The sequence below is a fragment of the Silurus aristotelis genome (assembly GCF_946808225.1).
Source record: "Silurus aristotelis genome assembly, chromosome: 9".
Lineage (NCBI taxonomy): Eukaryota > Metazoa > Chordata > Actinopteri > Siluriformes > Siluridae > Silurus > Silurus aristotelis.
The window spans coordinates 3,004,393-3,028,544 of record NC_139582.1 but is presented as its reverse complement, the minus strand read 5'-3'; the positions used below and the strand labels follow the sequence as shown (position 1 = coordinate 3,028,544).

At 38.7% G+C, this 24,152-nt stretch overlaps 1 protein-coding gene across 2 annotated transcripts in view; it reads right to left on the bottom strand.

Annotated features, from left to right (window-relative positions):
• Positions 1 to 2,965: 2,965 nt before the first annotated feature.
• Positions 2,966 to 24,152, bottom strand: part of adamtsl5 (ADAMTS like 5) — a 27,745-nt gene continuing 6,558 nt past the window's right edge. For both annotated transcript variants that reach the window (XM_083549991.1, XM_083549992.1), the window contains exons 3-14: positions 23,276 to 23,348; positions 17,651 to 17,796; positions 17,420 to 17,480; positions 14,751 to 14,856; positions 14,534 to 14,661; positions 11,114 to 11,237; positions 9,437 to 9,520; positions 7,813 to 7,976; positions 7,458 to 7,659; positions 5,934 to 6,056; positions 5,751 to 5,822; positions 2,966 to 4,688 (exon numbers count right to left, since the gene is read on the bottom strand). In XM_083549991.1, the coding sequence (XP_083406117.1) occupies positions 4,360 to 4,688; positions 5,751 to 5,822; positions 5,934 to 6,056; positions 7,458 to 7,659; positions 7,813 to 7,976; positions 9,437 to 9,520; positions 11,114 to 11,237; positions 14,534 to 14,661; positions 14,751 to 14,856; positions 17,420 to 17,480; positions 17,651 to 17,796; positions 23,276 to 23,348 (1,612 nt within the window). In that variant the 3' untranslated portion in view covers positions 2,966 to 4,359. The remainder of the gene's footprint in view (positions 4,689 to 5,750; positions 5,823 to 5,933; positions 6,057 to 7,457; positions 7,660 to 7,812; positions 7,977 to 9,436; positions 9,521 to 11,113; positions 11,238 to 14,533; positions 14,662 to 14,750; positions 14,857 to 17,419; positions 17,481 to 17,650; positions 17,797 to 23,275; positions 23,349 to 24,152) is intronic.

The window sequence follows — 24,152 nt, the reverse complement described above, 5'->3', positions numbered from 1 at the left end:
GTCGTGAAGACTATGATCCAGATATTTGAGCCAAATTCAGGTCAAGGCGTTGTTGAAGGCACGGAATACTCATCAGCAGACTCAAGACACATACTGGGCACATTGAAGAACCTTCCAGGCCGTCCAAGTTAGCAATGAAAACACGAAGAAACATGTTTTTCGAATGTTGAACCTGAGATGGATGTTAAATATAGGGATACAGGGATTTCCTGCCTGCTGGAGCCATGCTTTTCATACAGTACATAACACAGGGGTAACGTCACATAGAAAAAAAAAGACAAAACCTTTATTTCATTGGTCTTATATGGCTTCATCTCTTCAGCGTAGGAAAAGAAATTAGCTGAACGATTAAGAAATACTGAACGTAATTCAATCCTGTGCCTTAGTAGTTTCATTCCACTCAAATGCAATCGTTTACATTGAAGGCATTTGGCAGACGCCCTCATCCAGTGTGGCTTAGAACTGAGCAGTTGAGAGTTAAGGGTCCAGCAGAGGCAGCTTGATGGTGCTGGGATTTGAACTCATTACCACCTTTCAATCCAAAGTCCTAAAAAGTGTTCAAAATCCAATGTTTTACCAACTGAGCTAAAACCACCAATTACTGTCCAAACACAGCTGTACTTGGGAGAACAAGGAGAACCAAAAAGAGTCATTTTCCAATCGGTGTTGCATTCTATACAAGGAAACACACTTTGTGTTGACCCTTGCCATTGTTATGTAGGTTAAGCAGCTCATGACCATTCAGAACAAGAGATGTGATGAGTAGGGGGAATAGTTTGCGCCAAAATACTGTAAGGAAAGCTGAAATTCTGCATTATAAACATTCCTTTGAAAAAGAAAAGATATGGTTTTATATGTAGGATTTGGGTCAGTGGACAATAATTGGACACGCATGTAGGTGAGTTAAATTAGAGATACATGAGGTAAAATATGACTCCATTAGAGGTAAAAGTAACTTTAAACTTGAGTAAAAGTACAAAAGTTTTTGCCTTTAAATGTACTTAAGTATCCAAAGTATGATTTATTATGGCTATAATGTTTCTATGATCATTTTTATCACAAGACTTTTTGCTTAATCAACTCAGTTTATGTGAAAAGACTCGAATGTGACTCTCAGCACACTGATCTATTAAAAGAATGATATTAATGACTCAAACACTGATTGATTTCTATTATCATGAGTCCAAAACCTTCTTTAAAAAAGATAAGATCATGTAAATGAGGTCACGTGTGTTGTGGCAAGTTTCAATCAGGAGTTTCTTCCTCATTTATCTCCTCTAAATATTCTGCTTGCTGTTGAACTGATGCTGAACTGTATGTTGGTGATCGCTTGATTGACCAAGCGCCATTTAAAAAAGTTTTAAACCGAGCGTGCGCTCGATCCTGATTGGTGACTCGCTGCTTGTTTAAACAGTTATGTTTGTATCCTTATAAATAAAAAGGAACGACTGGTTTCACAAAATGTAGTTGGAAAAAGTAAAATATTTGAATTTGATTTGAAATGTAGTGAAGTAAAATTCTCCCCAAATGGAAATACTTCAGTAAAGTACAGATACACGAAAAAGCTACTTATGTACAGTAACCTTAATGTAGACCACCGATTGCCCCAATATTCTTTTGAGGATTTAGAGGGTCCATATTGTTTGGCCTTAATTTAGAAGAGTGTGTAATTAAGTGTTTAAGGGAATCTACAGGGAAATACACTGCTACTTTTCATTGCAAACTTTTATAACTACGTCCAAGTCGGCCATGTTTCATCGACACGGGCTTTTGATTTTCTGTTAACAAACTTTCTCTCGGCTTCTCCCATTAGGGGTCACCACATCGGACCATCCGCATGTTTGATTTGGCACACGTTTTTACGCTGGATGCCCTTTATAACGCAACCCTCCCCAATTTATCCGGGCTTGGGACCGGCACTGAAAGTGGCTGGGGTCGGTTCCCTAACCGGGGATCGAACCCGGGCCGCAGCGGTAAGAGCGCCGCATCCTAACCACTAGACCACCAGGGAACCTCTTTGATTTTTTGTTAACAATTATTCAGATTTGATGGAGTTTGTGGAAAATGTGCAGTGTGTACATTCTGTAAAAAGAATATAAATGATGGTCTTAGACAATATAACTGATTATACAGTGGATAGATGTAGGTATAGTTTCAGGACATCATCATGGTCCATGTCTACTTATCGTTACGGAGATCCTCGTTAAATGTTCGATTTGCATCAATGGATCACGAGATAACAATCAACTCAGTCTTCAACTTAAGGTATTCAATAAACGCTTTGTATCACAAATACATTGAGAGTAAAAAAACACACACACGTGTATATATATATATATATATTAGGGCTGTCAATTGATTAAAATATTCGATCCTAATTAACTTAATTGAACATTTCTAAATGTACCTTTAATTAATAATATTAATACTTTTCAAGTTTTAAAAACTCTAATCAACATGCGCATGGACAAATAGGGACGCTTATGCAAATCTATGTGTATTATTATTATTCTATTATTCTTGTAGATGTTTTAAAGTAATTATGGTGTTTTAAATCACCTAAATCATCAGAACATCAAACGGAACTTTTGCTACGTTTCCACACGGACGAGTTTAATTGCCGGATGTGTGCGTCACGGCGGATTTTGTTTTCGGTTAAGTTTATTATTATTTTTATTATCCGATTTAGGAAAAGACGCCATGAATAAATGTGTGTTGCATTGAAGGTTTTAATTTCGCCTCTTTTATATTTATTTATTTATATTTGTATTAAAAACGTTCAAACGGAGATGCACGGCGCGTTAGTTTCGCGTTAATAAAATTTGAGCCGTTAAAATAAATTTGTTTTTAACAACGTATTTTTACAGCCCTAATATATATATATATATATATATATATATATATATATATATATATATATATATATAAGCAAAATATATATAAGCAAAAGCAAAGCACATACTTACATGTAAATATCATGTTTATATATTTCATCATAAATATTATACAAAAAACATTAACTGTATAAAAAAACAACAGCAGACAGCAATAAGATACACAAACACCGATCAGCCACAACATTAAAACCACCTGACTAATAATATGTAGATTCTCCTCAGAACAGCTTTGTCCTGTCAAATCCTGGAATCCACAAGATCTCTGAAGGTGTACTATGACGTGATCTGGCACCAAGACTTCAACAACAGATTCTTTCATTCTCGCATGTTGTTCTGTAAGGTGGCGCCTCCATTGTTCAGACCAGCACGTCCCACAGATGCTTGATCAGATGAAATTTTAGAGGATCAGAGCGTTTTCGTTGACGAGTCAATGCTCTTTGTACTGTTCCTCAAACTGTTCCTGAACAATTTTTGCATTATGGATGTGCAGGAAGCATAAACCTGCTGAAAGAAGACACTTGAAGCCATAAAGGGGTGTGTTGGTTTGACGAAGTGTTGAGGAACGTGTCAAAGTATGATCTTCATGAATGCCAGGACCTGAAATTAGACACATTTCCTGCTTCCAAGACCACATCAGCTTCAAGAACTGATCATTCACTGCATAGTAAATCCCACCCTTTCACAGGTGCCATTGTAACGAGACATTCAATTTTTATTCACTTCACCACTTAGTGGTTTATTGTTATTGACAGATTGCTATATAAATGAAAGTATTGGGACCCCTGACTTTTTCAGCCATTTGTGGTTCTTCCCTAAACTTACACACAACTCTATAGAATGTTACTGGATGTGCTAGCATGAAATTTTTCACTTGAACTAGGAGACCCAAACCTGTTCCAGCATGACGATGCCCCTGTGCACAAAGCAAACTCCGTGAAGATCGGCTATACATGGAACAACAAATTAGAAGGATTTGAACACCTTTGGGATGAATTTTACCTCTGAATGCACCCCAGGCTTAATTAGTATCACTGACAGATCTCCACAAGCACACTCCAAAATCTAGTGGAACATCTTCCCAGAAGAGTGAAAGTTATTATAACAGCAAATGGGGACTAAATAATGGAAAAATCACAACCCAATCTTATACTCGGATATCAGAACTTTTGTCTATATACAAGGCGACATTAACTCTGATGATAATGATGATAATGATACAAAAAATATGTTTACCTTTGGTATATGCATTTTTAAAGGTAGGCTATATTCCGCCTAAAGTGCTTCATTTCGTGAGTAACCTTCGTATAACTCTGGAACTCATGACCTCCATTACTTCCTAAAGGATCCCGTAATATCCACAGAAACACGCTAAAGCCAGCAACATGTCATGTGTCTTATCATGTGTGTCTTTTTCAGAAGCAGGATTAAATATGTGCAAGATGAACACAAGCTCGTGCCTTTTCTACCCACTCTGGTGAGTTCTCAGTCCCCTATTATTGCAACGATCCTCCAGGGGGCGCAGTAGGCTGTCCTCACGTGGCCGGTAAAGCTGAGCGTAGCTGTCCTCCTCTAGCAGAATGCGATCGAGTGTTTGCTCATGATTCACGTGACGCCTGACCATTAGCACGTACTGATAGCCCTCATCCAGTGGGGGGCAGTCACACCTGTTGGGGGTCCATAGGTATTCCCGGCGTCCCAGACGGAAGCTGTTGCGGTACGTGTGGATAATTTGCACATCGTATCGTGTCTCCTGGCCAATGTAGACCTTCCCCAAGATCTTGGCTCTGAAGACTGAAAAAAAAAAATTGTTGGTTGAGTGCAAAAGTTTGTACCCCTTTAGCTCTATTTTTGTCAGTTCAATTATAACTGATATAGTTACAATTATAATTATATATTATAGGTGGAACGTTACACAAACTTCGTAAGTAAGTACTTTGGTTTTTATGTCACGGTTCGGTTTAGAAGAAGCAGAAAAAAAAAAAACTGCGTGTCGTTTTTTATTAACGCAGTTTCTTATTATTAACATTTGTAAACCAAACCAAATTTTTTTAACAATTTTTAAATATATTAAAAATAAAACAAAATTCCTGCTTGGTTAAATAATATATAAAATAATATTTTATAATATTTTATAAAAATTAAATAGAAAAAAAAAAATGCAATACACTTTTTAATATATTGATTCGGTAATCAGTTAAATTGGAACAAATTAAATTGATTAAATCAAACGAAATAAATAAATAAAAAATTTGATAGTTTACATTTGTCTGGGTAATACAGAAGTGCACGTTTAACATATAATATAAAATTTTCTAAAGATATGCTCTACTTAACTGGGCTACTTATTTTAGCAAACTTTAACAAACTCCTTCGATAAGTAGATTTGTCAGGATCTTCTCCTTTGAAAAGAAATTCTTGAAGCTGGACATAAAACGCTAAAGAATCCATATCGCTAGACCGTCGTAAAAACCTGGAAAGCGATCGTGATTTTGCGCGTGCGGAAAACGATGCACTACAAATCGTATTTTCCGGTACGGAGTGAGTACCCATAGCGCTAATGCTAGTTTCTTTTTCCATACTCCTGCCATTGTGGTGTATGTTTTTAAGTTTAATACTAATAACTGCGCTCGCTCAAAGTGCGAGGTGGAGACCGAACAAACTTTCGTTCGTCCACTTATTACGTCCTTAAGGGAACTTTTAACTGTGTTCCCCACGTGAAAAAGGATTTCATTCGATACACACGTGCACCGTACTGAAAGCCCTGTACCGAAACCCTTCAGCACGAATACATGTACCGTTACACCACTAATAGTTACAATTCTAGGTGTATAATGATTTCAAAACAATAATTACCATAATCCTTCTGGCAGTACTGCTTCTGCCGCTCTCCACGCCCCTTCACCTTCCTGCATTTCCCACAGTAACCTGTAACAAAACCGAAGCTGTGTTTTGTATCTGCAAAACCGAAGCTGTGACATTGTGATGAGTCAGAATGAACTGAAGTAAATGCAGCAACGATGATTAACATGTGCTGACCTGTGTTGTGCGTCCGCGGCAGGTAGTTACTGTTCTCATCTCGTTCCAGACGAGGCAGTGGCTGCTGCTGAGTGGGAGGTCTCACAGGAGGTCTCACAGGAGGTCGTCGTCCACCTACTGGACCTGACATAAACCAGTCGCTTGAATTCATAAATCTGCCAACATTTTCCATTAATCGAGACAAAACAAACGGATTTCTACTTGTTTCCATTAAACAAATACACAAAAACATGCATGTGCCACATATAGCGATATCGATTTCTTGTCTGATGCGAAATAGATTAATAAAGAATCCATAAATCTTCCTCAGACACAAACACAGGACAGTTTTAGCTTCACATTACATCACATATTTCATTCGATGCTCGGGGAAAAGGGAGCGGCTTGCACGCATTCCACCGTGCCGTCAGGCATGTATGTACAGATATATGCATCGCGAAGACACCGAAAACCATTTCCATGCCCCCATGGAAAGGAATGTGGGTTTAATGTATTAAGATCGTTCTGCACACGGCTCATCAATCATCTTACATGAGAGAAAAACGCAGAGCGTGGCCTCGTGTTAACTTAATGCACAATGTACATATAAAGGCAAAAATAACTGAGGCCACCAGGAACTCATTAATCATCACGCCAGCACTTATGTGCGGAATATTGTTTTTTGTGGAAATAAATGACTAGTGCGATAACAACATGTGTAATCAACATATTTTGTATTGGACATGCTTGCATTAACTCTTCAATCATGACCATTTATCCAATCATGTGGCAGCAGGTACAGTTCATGGAATGTGGTTAGTGTATAAACAAAATATCTGAATCAGAACTTTCTAGAGAACCAATTTCTACAGCCATGCTGAGCAGAAAAGCATTTCAAAATATACAAAATCTCAATGAAACGCCATTATGCCAGCACTTAAGGCTGATGAGCCCCAAAAGCAAAGGATTACAGTTACAGCATTTGGCAGATGCCATTATCCAGAGTGACTTACAATGATCTCATTTATATAACTGTGCATTTAAAGGTTAAGGGCATTGCTCAAGGACGCAGCAGTGGCAGTTTGTGGTGCTGGGATTTCAACTAATGACCTTCTAATATTATCTTAACCAAACAGCTACCACTTCTCCAATCAAGATCCACTTCTGAGGCTGAGATTTAAACCCAGCTTTAGATATTCTTCATCCATTTATGGCATTTTGTCTCATTCATATAACTAAGCAGCAAAGTGGGTAAGGGCTTTGCTCAGGGGTACAGAAGTGGGAGCTTGGTGAGGTTGGGATTTGACCTTCTGAGCCAAAGGCCAGACTGGAACCACTAAGCTAACAGTCCTACATACGTCCACACGTAGTCATACCCTTGCAGTAACTGGTTTGATCAGAGGCATGATGCAAGCTTGCCCTTTTCTACGTCTACCAATCATCTTTGGTTGATTTTTATAGTTATTATTGTAAAGAACCTTAACTTTTATTTATAATAGTATATAAAACATATTCGTCTGTTTAATAGTATTAAGTGTTTTTCACCCCATGAAGGCTGTGTGGGGACAGGTGGTCTCATCCTGGTAGTGGTAGTAGTGGTGGTGGTAGTAGTTGGCAATTCCCAGGGCAGGAAATTTGATGTGTGGTGATGCCAGTATGGACTCTGCCTTCCGTGATGCATGGCGTAGAGTTCAGGTGGCAGCCAGTACTCATACTCTATTCCAAAATTTCTTACAGTAGATAAAACCTGCAGACACATTATCAAGAGTCAGTTAGCAGACCTTAATGATACTTAGACTGCTGGATCGAAATGGGATTAACATTACAAAAGAATTTCATTTACTTTTTTGTGTATAGCATCCACCAAAAATGATGACGATACAACCATGGAATCACTCACCATAATGTGCAGGTCCTCCAGGGTTGGCCCGGGCACCTCGAAGCTCTCCCATGTATCGGCTGAACGGCGATACACCAGTTTGGTTCCAGCCACGTTATACTCACCCGGAACACTGATCTTCCAGTTTCCATTAATTACAAACTGGGAGTGTCCATTCTGAAGGGCTGGGTCATGCAAGACAAACCATTTTTACATTAAAAAAATACAAAAATTCAACCACATCCTGGATAATAACTGTGATATAAATACTGGATAAATACTGTATATATACACACACAAACAATAACAATACAGTTGAATCTGACTCTAACCTCCTCAGTTCTCAGATGTATACGGACAGAGGACATGATGATAAGCAGTAGTAAACATGGCTCTGTCCCAACTTATTTGAGACGTGGTGGAGCCATCAAAAATAAAAATGACCGTATTTTTTCTTTAAAATTGTATAAATACTCAGTTAAAACATTTGATATGTTTTTGTTTTCTTGTGAATAGAATATGCAGATTCGTAAATAATTGCATTCTGTTTTTATTTACATTTTACACAGGGTCCCCACTTTTTTTTTGGAATTGGGGTTGTAGCATTCTACTAAGAGAAAGTTCAAATGAAAGACTAAACTAAAGGTAAACAAGCAAGGGAAAGCCTACGTTTAATTCAAAAGCAAACCTAACACGTGTGCCGAATACAATCCTTTTCACGTGCGAAACAGAGTTAAAATCTGACTTCCCTCGGGAACGTATTAAGTGGTGGACCGCAAATGAACTTAAAAACAAACACAACAATGCCAGGGGTATAAAAAAGAATCTAGAGTTAGCGCAGTGTCACTGTGGCTACTCGCTTCGTACTGGAAATACCATTTGTTTCGTGCATGCATGAAAACGCTAAAGAATCCATAATGCTAGCAAAAGCTGCTAACCAGGAAGTGGCTAGCACACACACACACACACACACACACACACACACACACACACACACACACACACACACACACACACACACACACACAATTATATACATACCTGTATTAACTAAATGGAGTCTAACAAATGTAAACTTTTATTAAATTTTAATTACATGTTTTCGGTTACTATATTTTATTTAATCAAATTAATTTGTGGCAATTTAATCGATTAATCAGTTTAATCAATATAATAAAAAAGTGTATCGTATTAATTTATTTGAATTTATTTTTATAAATATAATATATATCATAATATATAATAATTTATATATTATTTAACCAAGCGGGTATTTTATTTAAAATTATTTATAATTATTTTATCGATGTCCACAAATACTTATAATAATAAACTGCATTAATAAAAAAAAAGACAAGCAATTTTATGTTTTGAATTTCTTCCCCTTTAACTGTACCGAAATTGAATTTTGTTTACCTTCACACCCCCAGGATATTGATCTATTTGTTTGGTCAAAGTCGATCTTCATACCATTACATGACCTAATTTGTTGCTTATAAACCAAAGAAACATCTGAGTGTCTCTTAAAAAAACACAAAAAACAAGGTGTTTCCAAACTCTTGACAGGCGCTCTACTGTAAGCTACATCTGAATCAAAAACACATTTATCTCACAGCGAACAGGAACAAAACGACCCTGCTCTAACCTAAATAGTTTTTGCTGTTATCAGTCACTCTGATGTGGGTGGCTCCGGCTGGGATCATGGTGACCTCATTGTATCCAAACGGCCCTGTTGAGAGATAAGAGCGGGGAAAAAAAAAAGTTGTAACACTGTGCACTGTGTATGAGCACCATCCTGAGACCATATTTATCATTAAAACCACACTCAGTATATACAACATCTATTAGTGTGGGTGTTTTTATATGGCCCTGTCTTTCTGTAGCCATCCTGTAAACCTTGTTTTTCCTTGTTTTTGCATATGGAACTGTGATGGAGATTTACGGCTTTCTCATCATCAAAAGCACCGTGGTGAAAGTCTTCAAGCTTAGAAATCCAGATGCAGAGAAACATCGAGTCGAAGGACAAAGCTGGTATCATTTCCGTCACAATCCCCATTTATTCTTTGCCAGCATGAAAATGCTTTTTAAAGAAGTCAGTGTATTGTGTGTGGTTTGTGTGCGCGAGTGTGTATCAGTGTGTCCCATAAAAGCACTTCATCACTGTTCTACAGGAACCACAGGATAACAATTCCCTGGAAAACCGGCCAAATTTCCTTTTGGAAAAACATCCACCATATAAGCAATTCATGCCTATTATTTACCACCTGAATATGTGCATTTATATATATATATATATACAGTACAGACCAAAAGTTTGGACACACCTTCACATTCAAAGAGTTCTCTTAATTTTTATGACTATGAAAATTGTAGATTCACACTGAAGGCATCAAAACTATGAATTAACACATGTGGAATTATATATGGAATTATATACATAACAAAAAAGTGTGAAACAACTGAAAATATGTCATATTGTAGGTTCTTCAAAGTAGCCACCTTTTGCTTAGATTACTGCTTTGCACACTCTTGGTATTCTCTTGATGGCTACTTTGAAGAACCTACAATATGACATTTTTTCAGTTCACTTTTTTGTTATGTATATAATTCCATATATAATTCCACATGTGTTAATTCATAGTTTTGATGCCTTCAGTGTGAATCTACAATTTTCATAGTCATGAAAATAAAGAAAAATATTTAAATGAGAAGGTGTGTCCAAACTTTTGGTCTGTACTGTATATATATATATATATATGTATTTATATATATATATAATATATCATATCTGTGCAATAATACTTTTACATTTATTTTTAGTCATAAAAATTTGCAAAACTACAGAAGTTCTAAGAGGCCATGCATTGTAAACATTTTTCTGTCTTGTTTTGTTACGACTTGATTTCCTTGTCATTTCGACATAACAAAAGTCGTATTTTCCTGAACACGACCAAATTGTCTTGAATTTTTGACATAAACATTCTTTCCTCATGATCGGTAATTGATTTTTCTATGTATTCTGCATAAGAGCATGTTCTACAGGCAGGATCATGAATAATAACATAACAGTTTGTATTCATTAAATAATTGATTCATTAATTAATGAATGAAAAAATTATAATTAATGGCCTCTTAGGACTTTCGTTTAAAAGTCCACTTTAAAAAAATGTATTTTATATTTATATTTTTTATTTATAAAAAATGTTTCTAAAAAAAAAAAAGTGCCACAAAAACTTTTGTGACCAAAACAAATTCCTTGTTAAGTGCAAACATACTTGGCAATAAAGCGCTTTCTGATTCAGAAAATCGTATCGGTACTGACCGAGGTCCTGCTCGCCACTCTGGTACACACTGCGGTGCTGAAGGCAGGTAGTGTTCTGGCCTCCACACACCATGCAGGCATCTTCCTGCAGCTGGGAGCCAAAGATCAGGTCACACCCTGGTTTCTACACACAAACAAAAAAACTAAGATTAGAAACCCGACGGCCGTCCCTCCCAACTTATCACGACATGCTATTTCAGATGCAGATCACAGCACACCCATCTGAAAGGATTGCACTAATCGAGCATTTTATATGGCACCAGTCGAAATCTACATTTACATTACATTTGTGGTATTTGGCAGACACCCTTTCCAAAAGCTACTTACAATTATCCTGCTTAGATAACCGAGTAGTTGAGGGTTAAGGACCTTGTTTAAGGGCAGCAACTTAGCATTTGAGAGGTAGCAACTTAGCATTGCTGGCATTGGAAATCATGACCTTTCAATGAGAAGGCCAACATTTTAATCACTAAGCTACCACTTCTGAAATCCTATCGATTTTCCAGGTCTAAAAAGGACAAGAAGATTTCCTATGCTGCATCGAGTCGTTCCAGGTGTTTTTAAACGGCACGAGAGCTTAAAGAGCAGAAGAACATCACTGAAAGACGATCGAGAGATCAACAAAACCCTTTGGCAACACGTGCATGATGATCGTCGGAGAACAATCCACGTGATCCTCGCCAGGATTGGCTCATGCCAACTTTGCCCTCTTCATCTGGAAGATGAAGTTGCTCAGAGGTCGCCGTTTTGGCACGATTGCAGAGATCCGGCGTGAATCGCAGAAGGTGCTTGAGAGGCTTCGAGAAGAAGACTTCCAGGACACAGTTCAGAAGTGGCAGGAATGCTGAGAGGACCATTTTGAAGGTTATCGTGTGTAAACGTAAATAAATAAGTACTTTCTCGTAAACAGAGTAAGTCTCAAAACCTTTTGATACCCCCTCGTATGTGAATTTTTAACTCAAATGAGTCTTTAGGGTGGTTTGGTGATGCAGAAGGTTGCACTGGGATACCACTTTGATCCCAAACTGATCCAGGATTCTGTCTATGTGAAACTTCTGTGCATGACCTACACATGTCTGTATTGTTGTAGGTATTCAGGGCTGGTGCTTTTTATCCAGAGTGACTTACATTTATTTCATTCATACAACTGAGCAGTTGAGGGTTAAGGGCTTTGCTTAGTGGTGGGATTTGAACTCATGACCTTCTGATAAGAAGTCCAACATCTTACACCCCCTTCTCCCACAAGCTGCTGTTTTCCCATCCCATGACCATTCTTCTCAGGATCACCTACATGACCATGATAAAGGGCTTAAAGATATACACACATCTTCACAAAAGAAGCCATCTTTGGGATTTGAGTCAAATCAAGGTAAGAACAGACGAAATACACGTTGTGCTCTACCAGAATAAACATTCCCTGTTGTACCATGTCTCACCTCACAGCTATTAAATCTGTCATCACATGCAGAGTCCAGTATTCGGTTCAGAAACACGTGTGCTTTTTTATTTTCATTCAAACCCGAGGTCTGATATCTGAATCCTGCACAAAACGTCCGGCGCATTCTCAAGTTCTGCTAGAGAATCAAATTTTAAATGTCCAGTGCACGTTGTCTCCATAAGCCAATGATTCATTTGTAAAAAAATAACTAACATAGAAGGATGTGAACCGCTAAAACAGCAACAACAAAAAAAAATCCAAACCGAATCCAATCTGGACCGCTTCAATAAGTCCACTACAGCAAAGCGGGTTTTTCACGGTCATCCCGCAGCAGATGGTCTGTGGCATGACCTTGGTCTCTATCTGGATCAAACAAAGCTGGGAAAAACATGTTCAGAAAAGGTTCACACAGGAGGAGTCAGAAGGAGGAGGATGAGGAGGAGGAGGAGGAGGAGGAGGAATGGCCCAGGAAAATTCGAAGAGGGGATTATCAAATCCATAGGGAGGTCTTTACACCCGTCGCTCCCTGGCAACTCCAGTGGCCTATAATTAAACCTCGCTTTCTGTTTCACACTAACCTTCTCACGCACTTGAGCGTAAACCGAAACAAACAGGAAAAGACGCTCTTTCGTTCCATTTTTTTTCTCCTCTCTTTCCTTCACCACGTGTATGTGGGATCAACCACCGTGACCTTGATCGGTTGATTTGAAAAAACCTTTCACGACTGTCGTCCGGGGCCAGTGATTAGAAACATACGGTGTATATCGTAAGTAGATTTTAAGGGTGCGCTCCGTAATCTGGACTCCATCTATCCTGCACCATCAGACCACCTGCTTCTCCTGCAGGTGGTCCTCTGAGTGCCAGAGGACCCTCAAAACACTCACACACTTTTCTCACAGCCCATAAATTCAGCTTCACGTTCTGTGTAATATATAAACCACGTCAAGGAATATTTTGAACGTGTTTATTAAAAATAAGGAATGGGAAAGCATGCTGTGACTTCAAGCCTTGGTCTCATAGGTGAGAAGAAGTGAGAAAATATGGAAGAGCATGAATGAGGGGAGCTTTAATGAGGTTCTGGTGAGAAGAAATCCACAATCTCCATATGACACTTGATTGGTATAGTAGAGGGTGAGTATATATGAAAAATTTAATGAGCGGACCATAATACACTATACTGAGAGCACTGGAAGAACTGGGATAACTTGAACTAGGAGACCCAAACCTTTTCCAGCAGGACAATGCCCCTTGTTCACAAAGCCAGCTCCATGAAGATCCTGCTTGACATGGGATGGAGTGGAAGATCTCCTGCTATAGAGCTCTGATCTCAACCCTATTGAAGACCTTTGGTATGAACTGGAACACTGATTGCACCCCCAGACCTCCTCCTCACCTTTCCTAACGCCCTTGAGCACATCATCTCCACAACATCTAGTGGAACATCTTCCTGAAGCTTATTATAATAGCGAATAGAGAATAAATGTGGAATGGGATGTGCAAAAAAAAAGAAATGCACATATGTATATTTATGCTGAGGTTCTTGCTTAAGAAGCTGCACCATGACCTGGATCTTTACCCTCATGCAATGCACATGAGCACGTTTCTGGTGGTTAAAACAGTTCTCCACATGCACTAGTTTAGGTGTAGGGGTGGGATAAGTGATGATGAGTAAGATTTTTGCTCAAATTATAACATCACTGTAACTGGAATGGAATAAAAAAAAAATGTTCCTTCATGTGTTTATCTAAATTTATCTAACGAGCATGAAAAAATGTGACGTTGCGGAGATTAAGTGGGTGTGCATGAAGAGCTGAGGCTTTCCACATGGCACAGCTGCTTTGCCTCTAGCTAATCTAAAGACTGGGTATGTCACTAACTCATAAAACATACAAAAACGATCATGCATTATCAAAGAAATAAAAAAAGGAGAAGAAGAAGAAAAAAGTCGGAGTAGTGTATTAAAATTGCAGGTTGTCCCTCACCAGGCATTTCCCGTTCACACATTCGGCCCCAGGCTCGGCTGAACAGGGCGTGCCATCCAGGACTCGCCCAAAGTTGTAGTAGAAATTGTGTCCCAAGGCCAAACAGCTGAGCTCACAGGGGTCAGAGCCTGGGACATCAGGACAAACCAAAGGACATTGATGAGGTCACCTTGAGTAAAGCTTGAGAGAGGGAGATTTTCACGCATGCTTTACTGACCTCCATGAAAAGTCGTCCACTGGTAACTGCTCCCAGCAACTAGGGGCTTGTCATCAAAAGCTTTGCATTGTAGTTCTTTGAAGTCTAGAGATCCAGGAGGACATCCCTGTTTAAGATGAACCAGAGGTGTATGAAAGTTATACACACACACACACACACACACACACACAGACACACACACACACACACACACACACAGCCTTCCTGTCTGTACTTGCTCAGGAACTACCTCTGCCCTGCTTTATTAACAGGTTTCGCATCCTTTTTACAGAGCCACCCTGGAGACAGGCGTCTTCAGTTTGAAAGCACATGAAGCACTGATCTTCAACCTTTTGTACACAACGGACCAGTTTGGTTTTGGATAGAATGAAAGAATGTAAGAATTATGGAACAAAAATGTTAATGTGAATGATGTGTATTTTTTCCGAGCCTGTGGCGACTGTGGCCAGAAGAAATACTCCCTCAGATGGTATGAGGAACAAAACCTCTAGAGGAACCAGACTCAAAAGGGCCATGACAGAGCCTTTACATGTTCAATGATGGAGAAAGAAAAATATATGTGTGCGAGAATGAAAATGTTTAACAATCCTTATTCTCTCTTCCTGTCACCCCTCTTCTCTCTATCTTCTCTCATGTCCCTTTCTTCTCTTTGGATCTACCCGATCCGTCCTGACTCCCTACCTCTGTATGGGGTTCTCTTCAATTGGAGACACTATAAAGCATATGAAGATGGTTTCACATCAACAGCATAAAGATCCATAAAGTTACTAAACAATGCAAGAACTTTGAAGATGAATTGGGTCTGTAATTAATAGATTTTGTCTGCTACAATGGACCACAGGTTGCATTTAATCACTGAACACCTCAACAGTGTAATGAATGAACATTCGGTAATGAGGATGAGGTTCCATATCAAACTTCCACATTCTTATAAGGGGTCTTATTGCTGTTTTAATATAATGTCCATTGTTAAAAGTAGTCGACTAATAAAAATAAATTGAATTGTGTGTGTGGGTGGAAGCAGCCTGGGGTTTTGGTTGGGTTTGTGTTTTTAGGGTTGCCAGAACACAGTGTTTTGGGACCTAATTTTTTTTAATTATATACAAAAATCCAGAGTATAACTTCTCTATAATATGCTCCTTCTACACTCATCTTAACCGCTCACAGCAATGACAAGGCATAATGAATAGGTTTATTCCTAGGTATGAATTATTACTTGATAATCATCTTCTGCACATTTAAAAACAAATCTATTGCCGATTGGTGAAATAATTTATTTCAGGGATTTGTGTAATGATCTGGGAAAACCCATATACCTCCAAAAAATAAACAAAAAGTTTCAGCATGAGGTTGGCTTTTTTAACATCCCATTCCGCATTAGGTCTTCATTTGCTCTTATAATAACGTTGTGGAAGATGTTCCATTAGATTTTGTGGAGATTTGGGCTCCTTCAGAAACACAAGGGTGTTACTAAAGCCAGGTACTGATGGATGTAGGTGAGGTGAGGAGCCTGGGGTGACCGGAGCCTGGGGTGCAGTCAGCGTTCACATTCATTGTTCAAAAGGGTTCGAGCTCTATAGCTGGAGATCTTTCACTCCAATGTAAAGCATATCTTCATGGAGCTGGATTTGTGCACAGGGGTGTCTGTCGACTGAAGGGAAAATTTCATGCTACTGCATCCAGAGACATTGTATACAATTGTGTGTCTCCAGGTTTGTGGTAACAGTTTGAGGAAGACCAAATTTGGACCAGAAATGTCAGGTGTCCCAATATTTTTGACCGAAACATAAATATATATTTTTTTATTAGAAATATTTTTTATCCATGTTCTAATCATGAGTAGGTTTTCCACAAAGATTATGTCAGGCCAAATTAAGAGCTAGCTTAACAAATGTGGATGTAAGGCGAAGATAAATACAAAGTTTCGAGACGAGCTCTGTTTACAAGAAAGTACTATATTTATCTACGTTTACACACTATCACCTTCAAAATAGTCCCCTTGCACAGCGATATAGCGCTTCCAGCGTTCCTGCCACTTCTGGAAGGTGTCCTGGAAGTCTTCTTTTCGAAGCCTCTCAATCACCTTCTGCAATCCGCGATCTCCACAGTGATGTTAACAACGGCAACCTTTGAGCTGGATTTCCATCTTCAGGAAGAGGGTGAGGTCTGCAGGAGTCTGCAGGCGAGTTGATCATGTTGTTCCCGCCGAAAAACTCACGTATGTGGAGAGCTCGGTGTCAGGGTGTGCACGTGATCAGAAAAGCAGCTGCACAGCTACCGATCTACACAGAATGATGTCTTTTGGCACACCGACTTGTGTGCTCCCTGTGACTGTGCGTTCATCCTTGTGCTGCCATCTGTTGGCTTGTTACAAAACTAGTCTCAAAACTTTCTGACACCACCTTGTTCATGTCTTTCTTGGTTCTATGTAATTTAAGCAACAAACAATATTTATTGAAAACAAAAAAAAGATTTTATATAAAAAATAAAAGCTGCAATCGGTGCATTGCTATTATTCAGTGGAACAGGAACAGAAAGTTCTATTTTCTCTTAATTGTAGTCTGATTTTAAAGAGTTTTCCCAGGCCACTACATATACGCTTTACTGATTAAAAGCCAATAACCGACATGATAATTCCAAACTTACTTAATGCTTAACATTTATTATACCTTTGTGTTGCAGATCTTATACTCCCTGGGATCTCCCAAACATTGTCCTCCAACTGTATTCCTTAAAAAAAACACCATAAAATACATGTAATATGTTTAATATGACTTACTGCAACTTATTCTACATATCCACTGGAGAAAGTTTGAAATAAATCTTATATACTGGATTTTCTATATGTCTGATTCGTACAGCATTCTGTTAGATACAACCTTGTGACAGCAGTGCCGTACCTGTAGATGCAGGTCCGTCTGCGGATGGATGCTCCTCCCCCACAGGAGCGAGAACACTCGGACCAAACTCCCCACGAAGCCCATTCGCTCTTATAAAACGACTGCCGAGGGACCCGAGATGGACGGCCAACACGTGTGCTCCGAATCTATCAAACACAAAAAACTGGGTGTAAGAGATGAATAAAAATGTGCTGACAAATTTTATATTTATTCATACATATAAAAACATACAAAAAAGTTCAAACAAAGCGCTTCTTTAAAATTCATTGAGCATTCTGGGTTCATTCTGTCAATCACAGGAACACTAGCCAATCATGGGTGTAATGTATGCAGAAGAGGGCAGATAGCACTTTGCCTTGTGATGCAGCAAGAGCAGCATTTTGAAAGGATGCAGTTGAAAGGAATCTTGCTTTAGCCTTCACCTCCCTGAGGTGTTTTCATTTGAGAAAACTTTTACTTGAACTTCACTACATTATGAAGTCGAATATTTTACTTTTTACTCCATTTTGCAAAATCAGCTAAACAGATAAAAAACTAGTCAAACACGCAGCAATCCACCAATCAGGATCGAGCGCACGCTCTGTTTTGATTGCTGCTTTCTTGGTATCTACTGATCACCAACATACAGTTCAACGTCAGTTCACTATCAAGCAGAACATTTAGAGAGAAATAAATGATGGAAGAAACCCGAACTGGCCACAACACACATGACCTCATTTGTGCAATTGTTTTTTTAAGTAGATGAAAAGAAGGTTTTGGACTCGTGATTTCTTTAATTAGAAATCACAGTGTTTGAGTCATTAATATCATTCTATTAATAGATCAGTGTTCTGAGAGTCACATTCGAGTCTTTTCACATAAACTGAGTTGATTAATTAAAGAGTCTTGTGATAAAAATGATAATAGGAACATTAAAGTTATAATAAATCATTGTACTTTGGATACTTAAGTACATTTGAAGGCAAAAACCTTTGTATTTTAACTCAAGTGAAAGTTTAAAAGGACACTTTTACTGGAGTCACATTTTACTGATTGTATCTCTACTTTAACTCAACTACATTGTTTGTGTACTTCGTCCACCACTGCTTCTTGGTATCTTCTTGTATGATAAGGTGGAGCTTTAAAGGGTGTTTCCCACCCTTTAAAGTCTCCTAATATACTGATAACGACTGATTTGGGCTCCTGGTCTCCTCTTGGGAATAAAAAAAAAAGGAGAAACACAACAATTTTAATTATATTTACAAAGATAAAAAAAACCAATAGACTATAAACTGGGCAGCTTTACCAAACAAATACATTTTTTGCAATATTATTCCACATTTTCTGTGTAACGGTTGCAAGTAATCCTGAGGATTAACAGTAGATCCTCTTCAGCTGATCAAAGTGATTGAGATGGGCTGTATGACATCAAGAGCTTAGCAATGGGGACTTTAGACCCTAAGGGCGGCTCCTAGCAAACCTCCGCTTGATACGTATTAATTGAGCATGTTGAATAAAAAAAAGGTGCTTTTATGCTTGTCACATGTACTTTCACAGTTCAGTGAAATTCTTTCTTCCAGTGATGTTAGGAAGCCTGTGTCAGAGCCATGATACAGCGCCCCTGGAGCACAGCGGATTAGGGGTCTTGCTTAAGAGCAGCTTGGTGATACAGGAGCTTGAACCCCCGACACCTACAACAAACCAGCTACACAATTCAGTGACCGGTCTCATGTTCAGGGGGTGGAAAAACAGTCCTGAGGGGGAAGTGGGAGCTCAGTGGTCAGAAGGTTGTGAGTTAAAATCCCACCATCACCAACAAGCTGTCACTGCTGGTCCCTTGAGCAAAGCCCTTAACCCTTACAGTTACACTGGATAAGGGCGTTTGCTAATTTGCTTATTGTTCTACATGTATTGCTTCAGGGTCTGATAAATCTCACTTAATGGCAACAAATTGCTAAAAGGCTTCTAAATAATATATAGACCAAGCCGGTTCTTCTAAACCAGTTCTATTTTACGTTTATAGCAATTTGGCTAATATACTAGTTAAGAATATTATGGATAAACTATTCATCATTTCCTATTCATTAGTATGGCTCAATCGACACGTCGAAGCACTAAGCAGAGCCACGTTGCCACTAAGCAATTGTATGTACCAGTATGTAGCATTGCTATAGCATTTCCTCCCCTGTAGAGGCGAATTAATTGTCATGTTGGATAACATTACTGTGCCGTTCTCAAATCCGTCTCTGGCTATGATCCGAGACAAACAGGCAGCGAGGGATCGAGACGAGACAGCAGCTTTCATCAGGTCCCTGGGGCCACCCCGATTCCATCACATACGCATATTTGTGTGTGTGTTCACGTGAGAAGAGCGTGGAAGCCAGGATTTCACACCCTCTCATGTCTGTCAATTAAAACAACCTCACACACAGCTTCTTCACTTAAACAAATTACACCCATTTATACATACATTCATATATATATTAATATGTATATATGTGTGTGTGTTTTTTGAGCATCGCATTCCACATTTAGTCCCAATTTGCTGATATAATTTGCTCCTCTCTTTATGGGAAGATGTTCCACTTGATTTTGAAGTGTGCTTGTGGACATTTGTGTTCATCGGCCACAAAGGTGTTAGTAAAGTCAGGTGATGTAGGTGAGGTGAGAAGGCCTGTGGTGCAGTAAGTGTTCACATTCATCTCAAAGGTGTTTAGTAGGGTTGAGTTCAGAGCTTTATAGTATGAGATCTTCCACTGAAACCCATGTTTTGTGCACAGGGGCATCACCATGCTGGAACAGATTCAAGTTTCCGAATTCAAATGAATGCAAAATTGTATTATTACGCTTTTAAAGACGTCCTGTACAATTTTGTAGTAACAGTTTGGAGAAGAACCACATATAGCAGGAAAGGTCAGGTGAGCCAATACTTTTGTCCATATAGTGTATATATAAAACAGCTTGAACATAAATGTAATCTATTATGAAGAATGTTGAGGGTGTGTGGAATGCAATATAAAAAGCAGCAGTAATGTAGAACAACTCAGGCACCTTCACACATGCGCATACATTTGTTCTCTATTAGAACACACACACACACACACACACACACACACACACACACACACACACACACACACACACACACACACACACACACACACACACACACAACACATACATAAAATAGATCATCAATCCTGAATCATCATTATATAATACACTATATCTGTATAATATACTGATAACGACTGATTTGGGCTCCTGGTCTCCTCTTGGGAAACTGTGAAATGACATGAAACTGCACTAACATGCTCAGCCTGGAGATTTATAACTGCAGTCAATGACTTTCTATTGTAGCGTGACCTGCGAATGGCCTCATTTAAGTGCCAAGGACTCAAATTAGTGTTGATAACAAACCGCCATGGGGCCAGTGGGCAAGCTGGATTAATGAAATTGACCTTTAACCTTCGGAACGGGAGTTTTTTCCCCCCCGTGGGACAATGTAGCTGGAGACATCCTGACTTCTTATTGGATTGGATTGGGCGAGAGGGAATTCGAGCGTGACAGAGGCCTGTTAAGAAAACACACGACTTGGTTTTTGAGATTGCCATTCCACATATAGCCCCGATTTGCTCTTCACTCTTCTGGGAAGATGTTCCACTAGATGTTGGAGTGTGTTTGTGAAGATTTTCGTGCCCATTCAAGATACAAGGGTGTTAGTAAAGTCAGGTACTAATGTAGTTGAGGTGAGGAGGCCTGATTCATTGTTCAATAGGGTGGAGATCAGAGCTCTATAACAGGCCACACATGATCTTCCAGTCCAACCCATGTAAAGTATTTCTTCATGAATCTGTCTTTCTGGAACATCATGCTGGAACCGGTTTGGGCCTTCTAATTCGAATGATAGGGAAAATGTAATGCTTGTACAACTGTTTCTTTGCACCTAACAGGTTGGGGAAGAACCACATATGGCTGGAAAAGTCAGGCGTCCCAATACTTTTGTGCATACATATATATATATTTGTTTTATCTTTTTTTTTTAAATATAGTTTTTCTCAGTTGCATTGGAGCATTTCTCAGATAAGAAATGAAATTCTTAAAACTACTTGTTCAATTGTTTGGTACATTGATTTATTTAAACTCCCCCTTCTCTACATCTGCCTCTTTCAAAAAACCAGCATGTCTTCCTTCACCACATCCATAAACCTCCTCCTTGGCCTTCCTCTTTTCCTCCTTCCTGGCGTCTCCATCCTCAGCATTCTTCTACCGATCAATTGTTTATGTCGTTATGATGAAAATACATTATACTAATTTCACCTAAATATTCTTAACCTCCAAAACATCTGTGCATCAGTTCATTGCATACTGTAAGTCATTGAATGCAAAATGGTTAAACCAGTTTTCATAATCTGTCAAGTTCAAATTGCTATTAAACTTTTATTTAACTTTTTTTTTTTTTATATGTCTTGAATTAATTAATTGTGAAAATGAATCTTGAATATCACTAACAAAGGCGAGTGAACCGCATTAGATCAACCAATAATTAACCGGTTCTCTGAAAAAGGTCAAAGGTGAATCTCTTGAACCTTCAATTGGTGACAGAAAGAGCAAAACACTGAATTACAATTTCTGAAAATGGATGAACATCCACGAAACAAACGGACACTAACACAGTGCAGTAAAAATGTGAATCTTTCCGGTCTTTTGCAACTAATATAAATAAAATATGCAATCAAATAAATACTTTTGTGCTGCTAAAAATGTATAGATGACGTACAGAAGAAATGATCCTTCTGCTTTTTCAATCATTATATTACAAACCGTAGTTCACGTCGGGAAAATCGTGAATCCTGAGCCGTCATACTGACAACAAGAATATAGATTTTGTTTGTGAACAATGAGAAAAGGACTTCTGATGGAAAAAGTGGTTATTGACAAATACTTTTAGGAGATGAACTAAGGATTTAGAGAAGGTAAAGGCTTTTGTGCACTTACTGGTTTGCGATTATTAAGAATGATTTGAGAAATGCTTCAGAGTAACTGAGAAAATGTGTGTGTGTGTGTATGTGTGTGTGTGTGTGTGTGTGTGTGTGTGTGTGTGTGTGTGTGTGTGGTGGGGGGGTGGTTTAACAAGAGGAAGGCAATAAATTCAACTGTCTACAAACAGCCTGTCCAACACCTGCCACTTAAACCATATGGAAAGGGGACGTAGGAAGAGTCACTGTTTTAAACCTCTCTTGCAAGTTCCTGCTGACAATCAAGTGAATAGAGAGAGAATTTTTTCCTCCACAGCTCAACCTTGTCTGACAGCCAAACAATCAGCGATGAAAGACTGCAGTGATGCACCGATGAACTATTAGGCTACAGTTCTGACAGGAGGAACTTGCCAGGCAGAATATACTATTACCACTATTAGCTTTCAAACATCATCCTAAAAAAACGCCTGGCTGAAGGCAACTGATGGAAGCAACATTTTTATTTTTTTTTATATTCGGCCCAATGATTGTAATCGAAACATTATCTAGTGTAATTACGAGTGATCGTGATATTTAAAGATAAACGGTGTTGGAGTCGAGAGTCGAGCCGTTGTCCAGCGTCACTCAGGAAGAGTATGATGGAAAAGAAGAAGCGGTGTTATCTTACTTGCTGGGATGACAGGCAATCCGGGGACGTCAACAGCATAACAAGGGTGAGCGCCTGGGACAGAGACAGTTTCCTAGAAACAGACCAAACAAACAATGTCAGCCTATTACAAACCATTCAGGCTTTGATTATGGAGAATTCATAACCAGGCATGCTTCACTGAAACCTCTTAACAATGTAATCAGTGTCATTAAGGCTCATTATGGCACTGAGTTAAAAATAGGAAAAGAAATAAGGATGATCTCAAAGCTGAATAAAGAGACGCCCTTTAGGACATTTATTTATAAAGCTGTGAGCATATAAAAATTCTGCAAATTGTTTCCTGTTATTAGGAGCTGGTGCTTAAAAATGCCTTCAGAGAAGTTGTGGTCCATTATTTGATACCAAGCATTAGACATATATGTTTGTTTGTTTTTTATTCCTTGTTACCATGGCAATTTCTATACTGTCTTCCTGAAAAATAAAGAAATATATACAAGTTATTAGGACTAAACATATAAGATACTCTGCATATTTGTTGCTGTTCTTACGTCTTTAACTACTCAATACAATAGGCTTAGTTTAATGGTAATGATTCTGGTCTCTATGTATTAGCATGATACAATATATGGACAAAATTACTGAGGACACCTGATTCTTCCAGCAATATTTTGTCCCTCCCCAAACTTTTACCTCAAATTCAAAGGCACACTATTTTATGGGATGTCTTTGGATGCGGTAGCACAAAATTGTCCCTTCACTTGAACTTGAGACCCAAATCAAAGTCAGCTCCATTAAGGTATGCTTCACATGGGTTGCAGCGGAAGATCTTCTGTTATAGAGCAGTCAAGTCAAGAACAATGAATGTGAATGCTGTCTGCAACCCATGGCCTCCTTA